The sequence below is a fragment of the Homarus americanus genome, unplaced genomic scaffold, assembly GCF_018991925.1.
Source record: "Homarus americanus isolate GMGI-L3 unplaced genomic scaffold, GMGI_Hamer_2.0 scaffold32583, whole genome shotgun sequence".
Classification (NCBI taxonomy): Eukaryota; Metazoa; Arthropoda; class Malacostraca; order Decapoda; family Nephropidae; genus Homarus; species Homarus americanus.
Window position 1 is genome coordinate 13447407 of NW_024713129.1, and position 17879 is coordinate 13465285.

General features: G+C 38.2%; 2 protein-coding genes across 14 annotated transcripts in view; both read left to right on the forward strand.

Moving 5' to 3' along the window:
* LOC121867575 (X-linked retinitis pigmentosa GTPase regulator-like) overlaps positions 1-13663 on the forward strand; it is a 33779-nt gene extending 20116 nt beyond the window's left edge. For 2 of the 3 annotated variants that reach the window (XM_042367586.1, XM_042367605.1), the window contains 7 exons: positions 291-428; positions 1518-1556; positions 6337-6468; positions 7793-7928; positions 8766-8927; positions 9133-9260; positions 11260-13663. In XM_042367586.1, coding sequence (XP_042223520.1) covers positions 291-428; positions 1518-1556; positions 6337-6468; positions 7793-7928; positions 8766-8927; positions 9133-9260; positions 11260-11283 — 759 coding nt within the window. In that variant the 3' untranslated portion in view covers positions 11284-13663. The remainder of the gene's footprint in view (positions 1-290; positions 429-1517; positions 1557-6336; positions 6469-7792; positions 7929-8765; positions 8928-9132; positions 9261-11259) is intronic. The other variant, XM_042367596.1, reaches the window with a different exon arrangement.
* A 3907-nt stretch (positions 13664-17570) lies between these two features.
* LOC121867588 (sphingomyelin synthase-related protein 1-like) overlaps positions 17571-17879 on the forward strand; it is a 36092-nt gene continuing 35783 nt past the window's right edge. For all 11 annotated transcript variants that reach the window (XM_042367614.1, XM_042367667.1, XM_042367626.1 and 8 more), the window contains exon 1: positions 17571-17739. The gene's annotated coding sequence lies outside the window, so the exon portion shown is untranslated. The remainder of the gene's footprint in view (positions 17740-17879) is intronic.

The following is a 17879-nucleotide window of genomic DNA, read 5'->3' on the forward strand; positions in this document are numbered from 1 at the left end:
TAAAGTTGTATATTTAGTATATGTGTGTGTATCTATCCATTAATCTAATTATTTTACCCCTTGGTTGGCAGTGACATTTTTAGGTGTAATATAAATCAAGGTGATTTCCATATACACTTGTCTGTTCACTTTTTAATAATTTACTTACTGTATATATGACAACCCCTTTTGTATTTTTCACTTACATAATGTGTGCACAAACAAGAACTCCCTTATCTGATGAATTCATATTTAGTTTGTTGTGTCAGTAGTCATTTTATAACCAATTGATAATGTGTGTATTACCCCAGGTTGGCTGTGGAGGCTGCCACACAATGGTTCTGGGTTATAGGCGCTCCAATGAGGAAGAGTCCGCTGGGGAGGAGAACAGTTACCCAGTCCATCATTCTATCAGTAGTATGGCTCGGGCACGACGCAGAGTCACAGATGTACGTTCGTGTTCTCTCTCTTTTGGTTCATCTCTCAATGTTTCTTTGGCTATCAATGTTATTATAGATATATGTTCTGTCAATTTTGTTTGAATACAAATGGGCAAGTGATATAAGTGGGTGGTTGTGGACAAACGGGTAGTCCAGTGTGCGTGCGTGCTTTTAAAGCGAGTGCAGATTTAAGCATGAGTACTGTATATGGTGTATATTAGTGTGGATGATGATGAAAATAGTAATTTGTATAAATATCTTTGTTGTTCCAAGAGGAAATTGCACAAATTATCTGTAGAACTTTTTATTTATAATAGTTTATTATCTCTACTGGAACCTTTGGTAAGAGGGTATTTACCAGTAGCACAAGGTATAGTATAGGCAAATACAGAGACTAGTACAGTAGTATTGTTTAGATATAAATATGATGGTTAACTAAAATTTATTTGTACAGTACTGTATATGACTAGAGTACATATGAGTTGACCCTTTTAGACCTATGCCCAGTCTGTTTATGTCCCTTCCAGCCAAAGATTTTTGAAAAATAAAAGAGTAAATTGGCCTTGTAAATTAATTAAACATAATGGTAAAAGCTATAAAACAAAATAAATCGACTTAATCTTGGTTAGGGGGCGCTGGTGGTAGAGCGGTACTGCTCTTGCCTTGCAAGCAAAATGTCACGGGTTCGATTCCCGGGCCGGCGGAAGTTGTTTGGACACTCTTCCTAGTCCCCTTGGTCCCTGTTCACTTAGCAGCAAAGTAGGTACCTGCTGTAAATAGAAAGTTGCAAATTCGTATTCAGGGACATGTTATTGGAGCTTCCAGGCCTGGCAACTGTCCAAAAGTTTCCCAGAGAGAGTGTTGAAAGGTGCAAGTATTCTGCAATATTTTTATTTAAAACCAGAAAGATAGTTTTGTGGCTATAGGACTAAAAGGGTTAATAAATTACTGCCTCTATTACATCTTAGCATAGTAGCTTTATCTTTGAATTTGTTGTAAAGCAAAGAAAAAAGGATTAAATTGATATTTTAGATAACTGAAATTCAAGCTTAGTTTATAGGAGGTTTTAATGTAACTGGTTTATTGCTTTATCTGCAGGTCCAGCCTGGTCCTATTCCTACAGTATTGGATTCAAAAGTTTGTCAGGTTTATTTTGAATGATTCTATTTGTTGTGAAGTTCAGCTTTTAAGCCACTTATGAAATTTCAAAGAGTGATGTGATAGGCATGCATGCACCATTGTAACAGTGTTCACAGTGTGAGTATTGAAGGTGATGCATGTGTTTACAAGTACACACATACAATGTACATATTTTATGCACTACAGTTTGCATTACATTGCTCTCATAACTTCAAACTATAGACCTCAATATTTAGTTGTACAGTCTCACCCAAAAGTTTATTGATCCCAGCCAGCTATTGCTGCACTGCCTGCTTCAGATGTTTGAAACTGTCTCAGTACCAACTAGAACATGAAACCGATACGAATGAAGCTAAAGGTTCGAAGTAGCAGACTCAAGTTCATACATCTGAAGCAGGCAGTGCAGCAATAGCTGGCTGGGAGAGTCAATGAACTTTTGGGTGAGACTGTACACTAAATACATACATCTATAAGTTTAACTAATACCTTGTACTACACTATTTTATATCCAGAGTTGGGCCATGTAATACTCTTTTATAACTCTATTGATCCATGGACATTTCTTTGTTATGAAACACCTGTTATGTCTGTACTCCCTACAGTATATATTCTCTGACAGCATTATGCAGCTGAATTTAAGTTTACACACCAGAATTAGGAAACTATTAAAGTAATGTTGCCAAACAATTATAGCACACCAAGGGGGGGACACCAGCCACCTCAGCACCAGTGGAGAGGTTGTTCAGCATGGCAGGGAAGGTGTTTGGTCCAGAATGCTGCTGCCTGTTCAATGCAAAGTTCCACAGCCTGATGTTCATTAAATTTAATAAATAATTTAAGTGAAGGTATTCAATTTTGTTAGGTTGATATATGACTTTGCTGGTCATTTATTTGAATTGAAAAAAATGTTACTGTAATTAATTACAATCCCTTAAGAATTATGTAAAAAAATTTGCGAGAATTTGGAAATATGTGCTGTGATTTTGAGAGTAAAATCTTCAATAACTAGTTACCAATTTTTTTTAATATGTTCTCGATAACTCATAAATATAATACGAGAATTTTTCATAATATATTTGACTTTTAAAAAAAAAAATTGTAGTACAGCATTTAATACAGGTATTCACTATTATCTAGCATTAAATACCTTTCATGATTGTAATTATATGTTGTTTACTTTTGTTTACCTAATTTGGAATCCTAGGAATCGTGAAAACATATTTAATGTAATTGTAATCGATTACAGTAGTACCCCGATTTACGCGGTCAATTGAACCCACAGGGTACCGCGTAAAGTGAACAACAGAACATATGGGATTAATTCCAATAGAGATTGGCCCGACCCCCAAACTCCACTTTTTGACGACACACAACTATGTTGTAATAAAAATATTATCTTAACTTTATGATGGTATGCACACACAATTAATATAGAAGAGGTTAGGTTAGGAAAATTAAGGTTAAGTTAGGAAAAATAAAGGTTAGGTTAGGAAAACTAAAGGTTGGGTGTAACACATTCGTTAGTAGAAGAGATGGGTCGGCATACGGGGATGGAGGCTGGTTCCGAGGCAGAGGGCAGATTACTGGCCCTCAGGTGAATCACCATTACTAGGTGCATCACCATCACTATCAGTTATAGTTGTCAGGGCTTCCCTGACAAATCCCTCAAAGTCACTTTCACTGTCACTATCACTGGCTCTGGCTGGCTGTGATGGGTTGCGGGCGAAGAACTCGGTAATGCTTTTTTGACGGCTAGTGTTGATGTTGTCTTGATACACCTTGACGTACGGCTCCATAGCCTGCACCAGCCGGGTATGGAAGACTTCATAGCGGTCATCGTCAGGGTCGTTGGAAAGGAAGAGCTTTAATTTCTCTGCACACTCGATGGCACCCTTAATATTACTATGTGTTAATTTGTGTTCTGGGATTGATGCACCACCTTCCTCTTCACTGACGTGATCATCTTCCAACATCTCGTCGGCAGTCATTTCAGGATCTCTGATCACCTCCAGGATGTCTTCGTTGGTGGTCTCGGAGAAGCCTTCAGCTGTAATACTGTGCGCAGCTTCTCTTTTGAAAGGTCCAATGCCACTGTCACAGACTGAACCTCACCAGTCACAGGTTGACTCCGCCTCTCACCTGGTATGTCATACAACACATGCCTCCATGCGTGACGAATCGTAGCTATAGACAGCTGATCCCATGCCTCCACCAAGAAGTCTACAGCTTGTTTGACGTTAAATTTTTTCCAAAACTGTTTGACGAGAACTTCTTGAGTCACCACCTCTTGTTCCTTGTCCTCGTCGCTTTTGCTCTCGCTATCGGTGTCAACCAGCTTACGCAACTCATCCTTGGTTTTGGTACAGTCGTTCAGGAGCTTGAATTTCTTTGCCGAGTATGCAGCTTTAACATTGCAGATCAACTCCTGGTCCATGGGCTGGATTAGTGATGTAGTGTTGGGAGGAAGGAAGACCACTTTTATGTTGGGGTGACGATCCATAAGTAGGGGCGAGTGTCCTGGTGTGTTGTCAAGGAGCAACAAAATCTTGAATGGAACATTTTGTTGCTCGCAGAATTTCTTCACGTCGGGAATGAAACAGTCATCAAACCAGGAGAGTGACAGAGCAGAGAACATCCACGCCTTGCGTGCGGTCAGCCAGTGGACATTAATCTTGCTCATGTCCACGTTCTTGTAGGCGTGCGGCTTGCGGGCTGTGTGAATCACCGATAACTTTGGTTTACAGGTACCGGAGGCATTGGTGGTAAGGAGGACAGTGATGCGCTCCTTCTGCAACTTCCGAACACCTGGTCGTCAGTGAACTGCCCTTCCTCCATAACCTCACGTAAGAACGGAGGAAAATCTCTAGCCGCCACACGGTTAGCACTCGCTTCTTCACCACCAATGTTGATGTTGGTGATATTGTTCCTCCTCTTAAACCTATGCAGCCAACCAGAGGAAGCATTGAAGGGTTTGGGCTCTGCAATTCCCATCTTACGTGACACTGCTGCGTACAGTTCACGTGCGTACTCTTGAACAGATCGCGTGTCCACTGCCATGTTGCGTCGCTCCTGAATCAAATAACTCGCCAGCAAATTTTCCACCTTTAGCAGCACCTTGTTCTGGCAATACTTGATCATTGAGGCACCTGCAGACTTTGTGATTCTCATGTGCTCTTTGATCTTGACTGCATCCTTCTTAATAGTACGAATCGTAGATTCGTTGACTCCATGCTGGCGCGCGAGATCAGCTTGACATGTTCCTTTCTCCAATTCTTGAATTATCTGGTATTTCACTTCGTAGCTTAGGGAACGTCGTATCTTCTTTGGCTTCGGGCGGCTGGGTCCAGGTAAGGAAAGGTTTCTCTCTGGTGGCGGTGGTCCAGCGGAAGCCATTTCACAGAACAATGGATGCACGTATACACGGTGTGGCCTGGAGGGATGAAACTGCCGCAGTTAGGTCAAGCGTCGTCTTCCCTCCCTCCCGCGGGTGAACACGTCATATTACTTTAAACCAATTACAGCTAGCAGCGGAGGGAGGTAAGGATGCATGGCCAATCACAGTCCGATACGTCATATGACGTCACTGATAACGCAACAGGGACATGCACTGCGCAACCTTACCGCGCGGCTTGCCCAGGCGGGAGCAGGCGGGAGGGTCGAATCTAAAAATAGCGTCGAGCCAGACACTCTGCGCGTATATGGGTAGATGAACCGCGGAAAGTGAAAGTGAAAGTTCTGGCGAGGCACCTCGTAAATGAGAAATCGCGGAAAGTGAAATCGCGTAAAGCGGGGTAATACTGTACTTTGTTTTTGAAGGAAGCGTAATTATGGACTTGCAAGGTAATCATACATAATTGTAATCGATTCTATTTGCGGAGGAATCATAACATGTCTGTACTCTTGCCATTTAGGGTCAGAAGGCCTTACAAGAACTTGCTGATTTGTAAAAAATTCTTGAAGATTTTTAATTCAGCATTTCTTTCCAGATCAAATACTGTACTTTAAAACAGAGCCCAAGGATTTTATTCACTTCTTGAAGACATTACATCTAACTTCCAAACAACATCACACATATCACGCTAGATGCATACAACTTTCCTTTCACGTGAAGAGAAAGGGCCTCTTACCACCAATAAAGGCTGCAACTCCCTAGACTTCTTCCAACCATAACCGAGTAAACTTCAGCAAAACCTCCAGCATTTATCGTATTATATCTCCTGTTGCTGGTTATTTTGAGTGTCACTTGAAGGCTTCACAGATTATTATTACTTTCCATCAGACTGACAGTATTGTATTTTTCTATGAATGCTGTACAGTACTTGTATCCTGCTACATCATCTTTTTCATAGTTCCTTACTTCTACTATTTATTTAATATAATAATATGTGGACAGAGTTAGCCCATATTCTTGTCATAAACCTTAGTTTATACAGTAGGCTAATAGCAGTGGTGCAGGTTATGTGAGAGATGCATTATTCTGCAGGATGTCTTTAGTAAATATTTTTAACCTTATTGGACTTTTTGTACTGTATTTGATGTTGATGAGATATGCAGCAGCTAAGTTGTTTTGGTAAGAACCCAATATAAGATTCTACTCATGGTATTTTGAGGATTACTGTTAGTTAGGTAGTTAATACTTGGTTGTTTGGAGATCATGCAGTGAGAATGTTTTATGTGCCTCTGCGATTTGCTTGTACAGTTGACACGGAGGATTTAGGTGTACAGTACCGGTATGTAGATAGTAAATAAAATTAATAGTAAGCATATTGTTTTTCAGGGTGTTCTACCTCCATTAAAATCTGTTGGGTTACCACCAATCAAACACACAGTGCTCCCGACAGTACCTGATACTGAAGGTCCAGCACAGCTAGCTGAGGAATCTCAAGCTGTTAATGATCCAAACTCATGTGTAAGTAATGCTATATATGTTAATGATGATCTCTAAATTAAGATTTGTTTGTGGATGATTAATATTGTTTATGTGGGTAGCCTAGTATTCCTTGATCACCTCAGGGAGTTGGAACCCTGCCTTGCCAGCTGTTCCCACTCTGTGAATTGGTGATAGGAAGGACATGTAGCTGTAAAAGCTTACTCCAACATGCCTATTGACAACCGGTACACCAAAGCCATGTTTTTCCTCTGGTTGCTGCTGTATTTTCTGAGCTGGGCTGTACAGAGGGTACCAAATGAGTATTTCACTGGCTGGAAATTCCAATTAACATTACAGGAGTTCAAAATCAGGGCTAGTGCCCCAACAGGCTGTTCCATCATCAACCATATAATACTACAGCCAGCTTTAGTGCTATGTTGCACATGAAAGGGTGTTCCTGAAGCTGGTCGTAGTGGGTCTACTTGTGCTACAGCATCAGGTTCATTAGCATGCCAGTACCTGGGTGTGCTTGAGGGAGGGGGGGACAATATTTTGGTCATTACCTAACTTTACTATGACACCACAACCTGTTAAACAAAAATTACCTTTACACTGTACAAATTCATGCGAGAAAAGTTGGTTTCAGAGCCAGGAGTGTGAATGGTGTGGGAAATAGCTAGTCATTTTCTCAAAGTATGGAGCTGTAGAAAGCTTAATGTTTACTGCTTGTAAGAATAACAGATATAAAATCTACTGGTAGGATATTGATTCTAGGTCAGGTGGTGTAGAATCTTGAATGCTGAAAAGTGGGTGGAGAAGGGTGAATGCTAGAATATGATTTTATAGCTACTGGTAGACAATAATCTAGTGACTGTTGTATCTGCATACATCTCACTGATGAGGAATGGAAGGACAAGTTCTGGCATGGGTTGCTACAGGTAGTGTCATTGCTAGGTGAAAGGGAAATTGTAGGACTGAGTAATGACCTAAACAGCCATGTTGGTGGATCTACAGGGTTATGAAGATGTGTATAATAGAAAAGGTTACAAAATGTTTATAGAAAGTTGAGGGAGAAGTAACCCTTAAGTTTGGCAGTGCCCTGGATGTGGTTGTATGCAACATTTTTTAACACATTTAACTTTCCAACCCTCAACCTTTTTATAGTACATGCATACCACTTGCTTAATTTTGGAATCCAGCACAGTATAAGAGTTAATGATAATCAGTCTTTCATGAATACAGTTTTAAGATTCCATCCACACAATCCCTTAGACTTGTTGGCTAAGCAAATTTGCTAGATTCCACCTCAACTATGAAATTGGATCACGAAATGACTCTTATCATTTCTGCCTACATTCTTTAGGTAACTGACGACAACCAGGAGACTGTGGAGAATGGAGTCAGCACAGATGAGAGTGGTGTGTTGGATGTTGAGAGTGAGGAGGAAGAGGAACACAGCCAGGAAAGTAAAGAGAAACTTCCTCCACCAGAAAAAAAAGGTTTTCCCAACATTCTTTTCCATTGTACCTTTTCATCCAATGTCCTTTTCTTCTTGCAAGCCTTTAATTTTTTAACTGCTGTTCTCTACTCAAACTTCTGAAAACTTCCCCATAATCTACTCACCGTCATACTTTCCTCTCATTTACACTGTTGTTTTTCTGATTTTCCACCGCCCTCACTTCTTTTACTGTACTTGCACTTCCTTCACCCCATCCTTGGTCTTCCCCTCTACCTTTTTCTCACTCTTTTATTTTACAGTATCCATACTGTCTGACACTTCTACTGTTTCCATGTATTTTGTCTTAATTTCAGTACAGTATTTCTCATGCTGTGTCGGTTTACTCCAAATAAAACAGTACAGTACTGTACTCTCAAGCACATCATTTTTGTCACCTCTTATTTACATTTTTTCCCTTGCATCCAGACTCCTTTCTCTCCTAAATCTGTACAAACTAATTACAAAAGACAGGACAGGAAAAAATATTTAGTAATTGAGGATAATGGCAACACCTTGTCCTGTACCTGTATGGTGACTAAAGGGAAGTGGAAGTCTCTGTGGTGGTATAAATTAACAGTACTGAAGAAATTGTGACAGATCAAGTAAGGCCTCAGAATTAGACAGACCAGATGATGAGCAGAAATAAAAAGTATGCTCTTTTAGACTAGATCATTTGTATTCCCTACCTGACATAAGAGGTGAATGAAAGAGACAAAGGTGTAGAAGGCTTCTCAACTTAGAACATACATTCCCCCAAAATTGGAAAGTGAATATTATAGAGAGAAAGAGAATCCTATTTTTAATTTTTTTTCTCCCCGTTGTTATGTTTCCAACGTAGGTGGTCGTTTTGCCCGGTTCTTTGGTGGTCTTGGACGGAAGAAATCATCATCTGCCATTAAGAGTATTTTAGTTGTGGCCGAGGACTCGACTGATGGTGTTGAAGTTGCCACTACAGAAGTACCAAACAATGATCACCCACTTGAGGAGGATGCTCAATTAGGTAACCCTTTTTATCTATTCATTGTGTTGTGCTGTTTGTGATAGGTAAAGTGTTAAAATGCAGGTAGTGTTTCAGCTATCTTTGTCTCTAAACTCCTCCCATTTTAGCCCCTACTTGTGATGCTATAAATAAACTTGTATATGTGAATGTAATTTCTTACATTGTGATAAACAAAACACACACACACACAAGTGACTGTTTTCAGAATCTATTGGAGACCTAAATAATGAGGAATCTGGGGAAGTAATAAGAGATGTGATGGAGGCTTTTACAGCTTCATCTGAGGAATCTGCGACTAATCCCTCAAGAGGAACAACCCCTGGCCATAAACAGGTAGGTAGGTAGTAGGCAGCTACAAAAACAGGGAGGTACTACTGCCTGGGAAGATATTGGAAGCATAATGTGTTGTCTAATGGTAGACCCTGCTGCTATATGGCATCACGAAAATTGTGACCAAGTCCCAGGTTTCTGATCTGACTTTCTGCCTCATTTACACACAATTGCAGGGTCTCAATTGTTTCTCTTACCATTGACAACACAACATACATATATCGTTTCTCACTATTGATCTTTTTTTTTCATTTTTGTATTTATAGTTCTTTATTATTAATATTATTATTACAGTTACTGTATTATTATCATCATTATTTTATTTTGTTTGTTTTATCATAAATTTTATTTATTATGAATTATTATGACTACGTATTATTATTATTATTATTATTATTACTATTACTATTATTATTATTATTACAACATTTTCGCCCCCCAGGCCCCGATGTGGGTCAGTGACCTGTGTCCGGGTGGGCTAATCCCCGTAAAAAAAACAAAAAAAATGTGAATTTTCACCTTAGTTGTAGCTTACCTGTAACAAATTGTTAGTGCATCCACTTCATGGTGGGCTAGACATTACACTGAGAGACTGCCATTGCTGAAATTTACATTGTTTCATTTACAGTGCTTTGACAGTAGATCAAACCAAGCATTATTAAGACCTTGAGTACACCTTTGCTAGGGTAGAATCATAAAGTACTGTACATGACAAATGGTTTTTAGCACTAGAGTAATTAATACAGTGGTCCCTCGGTTAACGAACACAATTCATTCCACACAGTCGTTCGTCAACCGAATCTATTATTTCAATGGGATATTGGGTAATTGGTTCCAACTCACAGAAAAGTACATACAAAGTATAAAAAAAATGCAGTACAGTATACTTACTTTGAGGTGTGTCTGTAGAATGTTGTTGGTTGATGATGATGATGATAGGAATTAGAAGTGGGGGGTGGAGGAGAAGGGAGAAGATAAGGAAGTGGGGGTGGAGGAGAAGGGAGAAGAGAAACATTTTAATGCTTCTTGGAAGGCGAGTCACTTTCCACAATAATGTCAGGAACCTCTGGACTGACAGATTCTCTAACATGAAAATCCTCTCTCCTTTATGGAGAGGAACACTGAGGGGAATCATCTTTCTCACCCATGCTTGATGCAGTAATTTCACCAATAAAATTTTAAGTTCACTGTTTGCAATTAAGGATTATTTTATTTAAATCAACACTGCATTGTGCTATATATTTTCAATATGTTAACTAAATTTCAGAATGACCAATAATTTTTATGTAAAAAAGTAAAAATACTCTGTATTCAAGAGACCAACAAACACGATGGTTCCTCCACTGTAAACAAAGTTAAACAGACGCTTTGGCATGTGAGTCAAGCGGCTGATGGGTGCACAAAAAACTAGTTCCCTGTACTGCATATATTATCAATATGTTAACAAAATTTTAAAATGACTAATAATTTTAATATAAAAATGCAAAAACATTAAAAGAGCACAACTTTTTTGATATTTACTCCACTGGAAACGAATGTAAACATAGAACCTATTACTGTATTGGCGGACTAGCCTATCAGCTGATGCGCACAACAAAACGTGTTTGTCGTAAGGATTTCGTTAATAGAAGTTTTGTTCGTTAATTGAACTGAAAATCCTTATGGGAGCTAATTCGTTAACCGAAATTTCATTAATCGAACCGTTCATTAACCGAGGGACCACTGTATACTGTATTCCTGCAGGTTACATTTCCTTGTGGAAATTTTTATCAGTCCATTGCCTTTGGAATGCAAAATGTAAATTTGTTTGTAGTAGAAATGAAGGCACATACAGATATACCTGTACCTTGATTTTTGGTAAGGATGCCCCAATTAACATTAACAAATTATCTCTTATATCAGCAGAAAATATTTCAGAAGTGTATTTTTTTTGGCTAATACTGTACTGTCCTGTAGCACTGCCCATCAAGCTCCTAATTTTGTCTTTATCTTTTTATTTTAGTCCAAGACGTGTATCATCTTGTAGAAGTGCCTGAGATATGGACTTGAAGCTCAACAAGGTTTACAACCAGTTAAGCACTGTACGTCGTAAATCTGGTAGCGTTTGGGTATTTATTTTTATTGTGTAGAAATTTCAATAAACTGAGCCAGAAGTGTATCAGTTTGATGCTGGTAAGTATTTGCATCACCAGGTACAGTTTTACCAGGTGGTTACAAACCATTAGAAGTCAATAAAATATAGATTTTGACATACATGTCCCAATAAAAAAATTATATAATTAGTATGTAAAGCTATTGTGTACCTCTGCTCATTTCTCTCTCAATACTCAAACAAGGTTAAGGCACAGAAGTCTCACATGTAGGATCACTGTTGATAATCTTTTTGTCTGTCCCTGAGTGTTATCAATGCCATTTGCTATGGTGGTATGAAATATTGTCTTCCACTTGCATCTCTTATGTATCTCTCACTTTGAGATACTGTACTAATACAATTTAGTTTCCCAGCCTTGTGTTTGTCTAGTTTTGTTGAATTTGGTCCCTTATATAGCTTAAACCTTTGTAGGCATATTGTTGATCTTTAAGACCATTTCCCTTTTTTTTCACACTTCTGTGTGACACAACCACTTCTATAATTTTAGAAATAACACAGTACAATACAGGGTGTCCCAAAAAAATGTGCTCACTCTTTGACTGCCCATTACTCTTATATTTTTTGTTTTTGTTTCAGGTGCGACTAACCCTAAATAATGTTATTTTCTTTAATTTAACTCATTAGACTTGTATCTATGTCAATAAACACCTAAATCAAAACAAAAAATATATGAGTAATGGGCAGTCAAAGAGTGAGCACATTTTTTTGGGACACCCTGTATTTAGATTGGTGTGACTTTAGCCCACATGTGATCCGAGCTGGAATCTTCAGTGGAACACTAAGACATACAGTAATGGAATTCAGAACTGGGTTTTTGAAGAAAAAATAAAACCCAAGTCTTAAAATTATATTATAATAACAATTAACCTAACCTCAATTGAAACAAGAGTAGGTAATAAGTTTGAGATTAAAGTACTTTACTTTAAATGGTGTATTCTGATACTTCTGTTCACACTTAGGTAATGATTAGTGAGCTTAAGGGTAGGTAAAATTGTTGACTCCATTCATTGTATACATAGAGAGCAGTCAGGTTTGTGTAACTTTAAAGCATATAATATTTTCCCATTATGTTTTATGGCATGTTATTTCCTTAACAAACTGAATTGACATTTAAGAATAAATCATTTGAATCTCAGTCAGCATATAACAAGAATGTAAGTTGACTTAAAGAAAATTTAGGCTTCCATGTATAATATGAAAAAACAGCATCAAAACGTTGAGTATAGTAGTGACATACATTTATTGCTGTGATATCAAGTGCATTTTGTTATTTGTCCCAAACATTCAAGGCAATGATGTGTATTAATCTATTTTTCATACTACAAAGAAATGAAGCTTTAAGCCCTTCACTACAGGGATGCTGCTCTTAATATTTTATTTGGCCAACAGTAGACTTATTCAGCAGAGAGGGGACCTTGTACACAAGTGGTTAAACAGACTATTAAACATTTATAGTTGTTTTAAACACATGCACAATTCCCAACAAATTTATAATAGTACTGTACAGCCATGAAGATAACTTAATTACCAGGGGTTTAAGGAGTATAATACAGTATAAAATATGATCCCTTATGTACAATATTGGTAAAGTTTGTTTCGTAGCACAACCCATACTGTTCGGTAGTTATAAAGTACAGGCCACTAACACAAGCAGAGATGTATTTTCTGGGAGGGATATTGACTGAAGGTAGGCAGAATGAGGATATGGATGGGAGATTATGTAGTTTATGGTAGAATGGCCATGGTAGGAGAATGATTAACACAGTATGAGCCATGTGACTGGGAGTAGATCTGGGGAAACGATGTACAGTTGGTAAGACAGATTGAGTGATTGTGTATGCAGAAGATTTTAAATTTAGACACAGAGAATGGGTGAATGAAATTATTATTATTATTATATACAGATGGACATACAATAGAGTTAAGTTATAGTTCTCATTACATGGTCACATACTCTTCTGAGAATGTTGGTAATTAAATGTACTGACCATGATTAGATCCTTGAACATCATAAAAAAAATGTTGCTACACTATAGCTTAGTAAACACCAGACTCTACAGCATATTGGTAAAATTGTAGTGCTGTATTTCTAAGTTAAATGAACATCTGTTGAAGTTGTACTAATAATGGCCTTGTGTTATCCTAGTCATTCATAACTCTCATGTTGAATAATCACTTGTTCTAGTACAGTACATTATTTAATTAGTTTAAGCAAGACTGTAGTTGTTGGTTATTTTAATAATCATTGATGAAGTATTAATCTTTTATTACTCCCCTTTATGTTGTATGAGTTGATGTTACATATCTAAATTAAGATCATCGCAAGTCTCTTGTAACTATTTTGTCTATAACTTGCTTATTTATTGATGGATTCTCTTCAGTAAAATATTGTACCCCAACTTTATGTGTTAAAATATACTGTATATAACAAAAAGACCAAATAAAATACTTGTGAACCCATTTTGTTTCCCTGAACTTCGATAAAAAATTTTTGGGATGAATGAAATCCATCAAAAAATATGCATGTTGTTTAATTTTTATGTCAAGATAACTTGGGAATAACTCACTTTGTCTCTAATTTCAATTTACAGAGTCTCGTGCCCAGCCACTTGGATATGTGGTTGACGTATCCCTCCTTTTCTACTAACTCGTCAACATGCAACATATTGTAGGACCTTTTTTTGTCATTTAGCTCCATGATGACTTTAAAAGCAGAGTCGTCTCCATCTCCAATAAATGTTGTACAGTAGTATAGTTATACCTCATTCTGTATTTCACTACGGAACTCTACCACAATACAATGCTTCTAAAGGCAGCACAAAAGTTTAACATGCCTCAAAATCCACTATAAAGCCAGTCATTGCTTCAGTAGCAAGTCCTATATCTATATGGATTTATTTCCCCCGGTAAGCATTGCTGATCCTGAAACTATGGTCCACAATTCAATTGTGGTTGGAATGACGCTTGGACTATTTTAATGTAATTTTTTCAATGCTAATTACCACCAACTAGGGTTTCCAAGGTGCAATTTTAGCGTTTTTCTGTAAGTACTGTAACTAATTAAATTCCCATAAAACAATCACTTTAAACACCAAATGATGTTGGCATTTAAATGAAGGACCCTACTGTCTTTGTTGGTTATCTTTGGTTGAATTGCCACATATCAATTACTGTTATTATTTTGAAGTGTGTTATGAACGCTTAGTTTCTATATACAGTACATGAGAAATAGCTGGTATAAAAGAAAACGTTATTTTGAAGAAAAAAAAAACAAACGGGTAACTAAAGAGGATTATCTAAATTCCCACCAAAACTATATCGGCGCAATTTTCATGGCCTCATCGTCCCCCTGTGGCCCATTAAGCACTAGAACCAATATGGTCAATCTATAGTGAGATTAGGACATAAATATGTTTGATACTACAGTACAAAGGTAATAGTTTTCACAGTCCAAAACTGAAAAAAATCAATAAAATTCTCAAGATGCCCCCATGTGCGTTTGGTTCTGACCTCAACCCAGTTGTGATACCAGACGGGCATCATTTTTGATCGACTTATCAATTATCTGTGCAGATTAACTTTAGACACCGACTCACGCAAAACATTATTAAAGCACTCTCTCCCTAAATTAATTGTCGGGGTGGAGACTCCAGTGATACTGTGGTGTATATTATGTTGGTTCACACTCGGGATGGGATGGAGGAAGGAACTCATGTGCTTCTGTATACATGTTGTATTGATGTACAATGCAGCTTGGTGCTGGAAGTGGCAGCGTGGTTACAAGTGTGATGTAGAGAGAGCTGGTGATGAGGGTGCTCAGAGGAGGACAGCTTGTGGTCGCCATGCTTGCCAGCGGGAGGAGGACCGCGGCGCGGAGGAGGAGGAGGATGATGTATTGCTTGCTGGTTGTAGGTAAAAAGAGAGCGGTCACCACGAGGTCAGGTTTTAAATAGCGGAGGTTGGCGTGCTTAGTAGTTGACCTCCGTCATGTAAGGCGGCGCTGGTTGACCCAGACCACGAGGCATACACTGGGGAATTGCGGGTCGGCTACTGGCGACAAACAGCTGTGTACAGATAAGGATAGGTATTTCTAAGGGAGGAGAGGCATAAGTGAGAGGTAAGAAATGTGTCGGTAATTACTTTACATTCCTCTTCGCCACTGATCGGTCTTTTGGGTGGTCGGTCACGTCACTGTTTGCAAGTACTCTCTGGGAGTAATGGGAGAGGATTAAGTTTAGGTGGAAAAGAAGTGTGAATAAAGCGAGTTGGGACACCGGTACAAGGAGAACAATATAGGAAACTATTGAACACAATAATATATTAATAATGAAATTATTATTAACATTATTAATGAAAAATAATTATAATTTCCATCGGTACACAGTACACCAGTAGTAGCAAAGTCATATTACTTATATCCATAAATTTGATAACAGAAGATGGAGTCGCTTGATAACTTCATAATTTCGTACCAAATTCGTTTCTCGCATTTGTGTCTCAAGTCAGCGGTGGAACTACTGTACAGTAAGGCTGAACCGCTCGTGTCCCACGGTCCCACCACAGCTGTCTTCCCAGTGAGGGTGGAGGCCAGAGGGATGTACTGTACTTTCTGATATGAGCAGTTAACAGGTATCACAGTACGCCTCCATCTTTTCGGAAGAGCCCGAGTCTCACTAAAACTAGCCTTAAGAAAATGGCAGAGAAAACAAAATGAGGGAAAAAGACTTGCGAGAGCAACGAGAAAGACATTAAAATTTATAGAATAAGTCGGCTTTATACTTTTGCTATAGTATAATGGGAATGAGGGAAAACTGGTAGATGTATAGATACAACGGATGAGAAGGCAGAAACTGCGAATGGTGGATGAAATTAAAAGGTAGGTCCCCGGAGATAGTTTCCTCATACACAGTCTGACTTATAATTTGTACACAGCTTATGTGTATATACATTCATATATTATCAGTGTATATTTGTGCTGGCACAAATTATACTCCGGACTATATGATTCTGAAATTTTTATGAAACTTGAAGTGGATGTAGTACACTTGGCAGCTTCATTTCTTGGGAGCGCCGTACAGGGTCCAAGATTCTCAGATGTTCCTGTGTTATACAGTACATTATTTCCCCCAACTAGTGGTGAAGAGAGAACATTCTAACAGATTTCCGGTACAGTTCCGATGCCAATTTGGTAGTCAAATTTGCCGTTTTGCTTAAGTGAACCAAATAAGATGTATTTTCACATCTATCGCCAGGTAGGGATAAAATTAAGTGTAGGAACCTGCGAGAAATCTGTGTGGTTGCTTGGCCCAGCACCAGCGACCCCATCAGTCAATCTCAGTAAAGTTACATGAGGCACTGATGTTCACTGATAAACTATATCACAAAATGCATTGCATCATTTGTTCATTGTAAACCGGACCAAATGAAGTATAGGAAACATTATATGATAATTACGCATGTCGTATTGCCGCATGGTGTGTTTATTACTGATCTGTGTTTGTAAGTCGTGTACAAAATTAGTGTAGATTAATTATAGATTTAATTAAAATTCCAGAATTACATACATTTCCTTGCAAAGAATTCTAGTGACAATAATAAAAAAGTGGTCTAAAGATGGAACTTTCATGTTTAAATTTTCAATTCTCGTGTGATGATTTGTTAATGAGTAGATTAAGCTGTTGACCTTGAATGTTATGGGTACTCTACATAACTCTGTTACTTTAGTGCTAGAATACATAAACTGCAGGATATACTAACTCACTTTAAAGTTTCTTTGTTTGTCTGTACTGAACAGGGACCTCCACCTTCATAATCAACTGACGATGAAGCACAAATATAATAGAACCTGTTGCATAAATACTACGCAATACAATCTATTATGTATTTTAGTTTTAATCCGAGAGAGTTTCAGTAGAGAGAGCCGTGGTACTCGGCAGGTGTGATAAAGAAATACCCCGACGTTAATGACTCATGGTTTATTCCATTTTCGGTCTTCGAACAAGTGGTTCAATAAGGTAATTTTATAAAGTCAATATTCCTCCATTACAGTTTATATATTGACTTGAATCTATATCAAAAAATTTATATTAAACAATAATTTGATTATTTTTGTTAATATATAAGAAGGGTATTATAATATAGTTGTGGACTGCCAATGATGCAAAACCGAACCTTCGTCTCAGTCCGTGACGCTCAGCTAGTAATGGCGGCTGGAACTCGAGTGGTTATTTTCTGAAGCTTAGACGCCTGATTTACTGCCTCAACGCTTCCACCCTGCTGCAGGAGTCTTTGTCCTCACGTCTTAGTCCTTTCCTCGTAGTTTAGAATAAGGTAAGAAGGTAAATAAGAATTATTAGATAAAGAAAATGTTTGTTAAATAGGACAGTGTCTGGGGACGAGTTTTTGACAGTTCAGGTGTTGGTGCCGGTGGTGGTCCCGTTATCGTGATGTGAATGGCCTACAATGGTTTA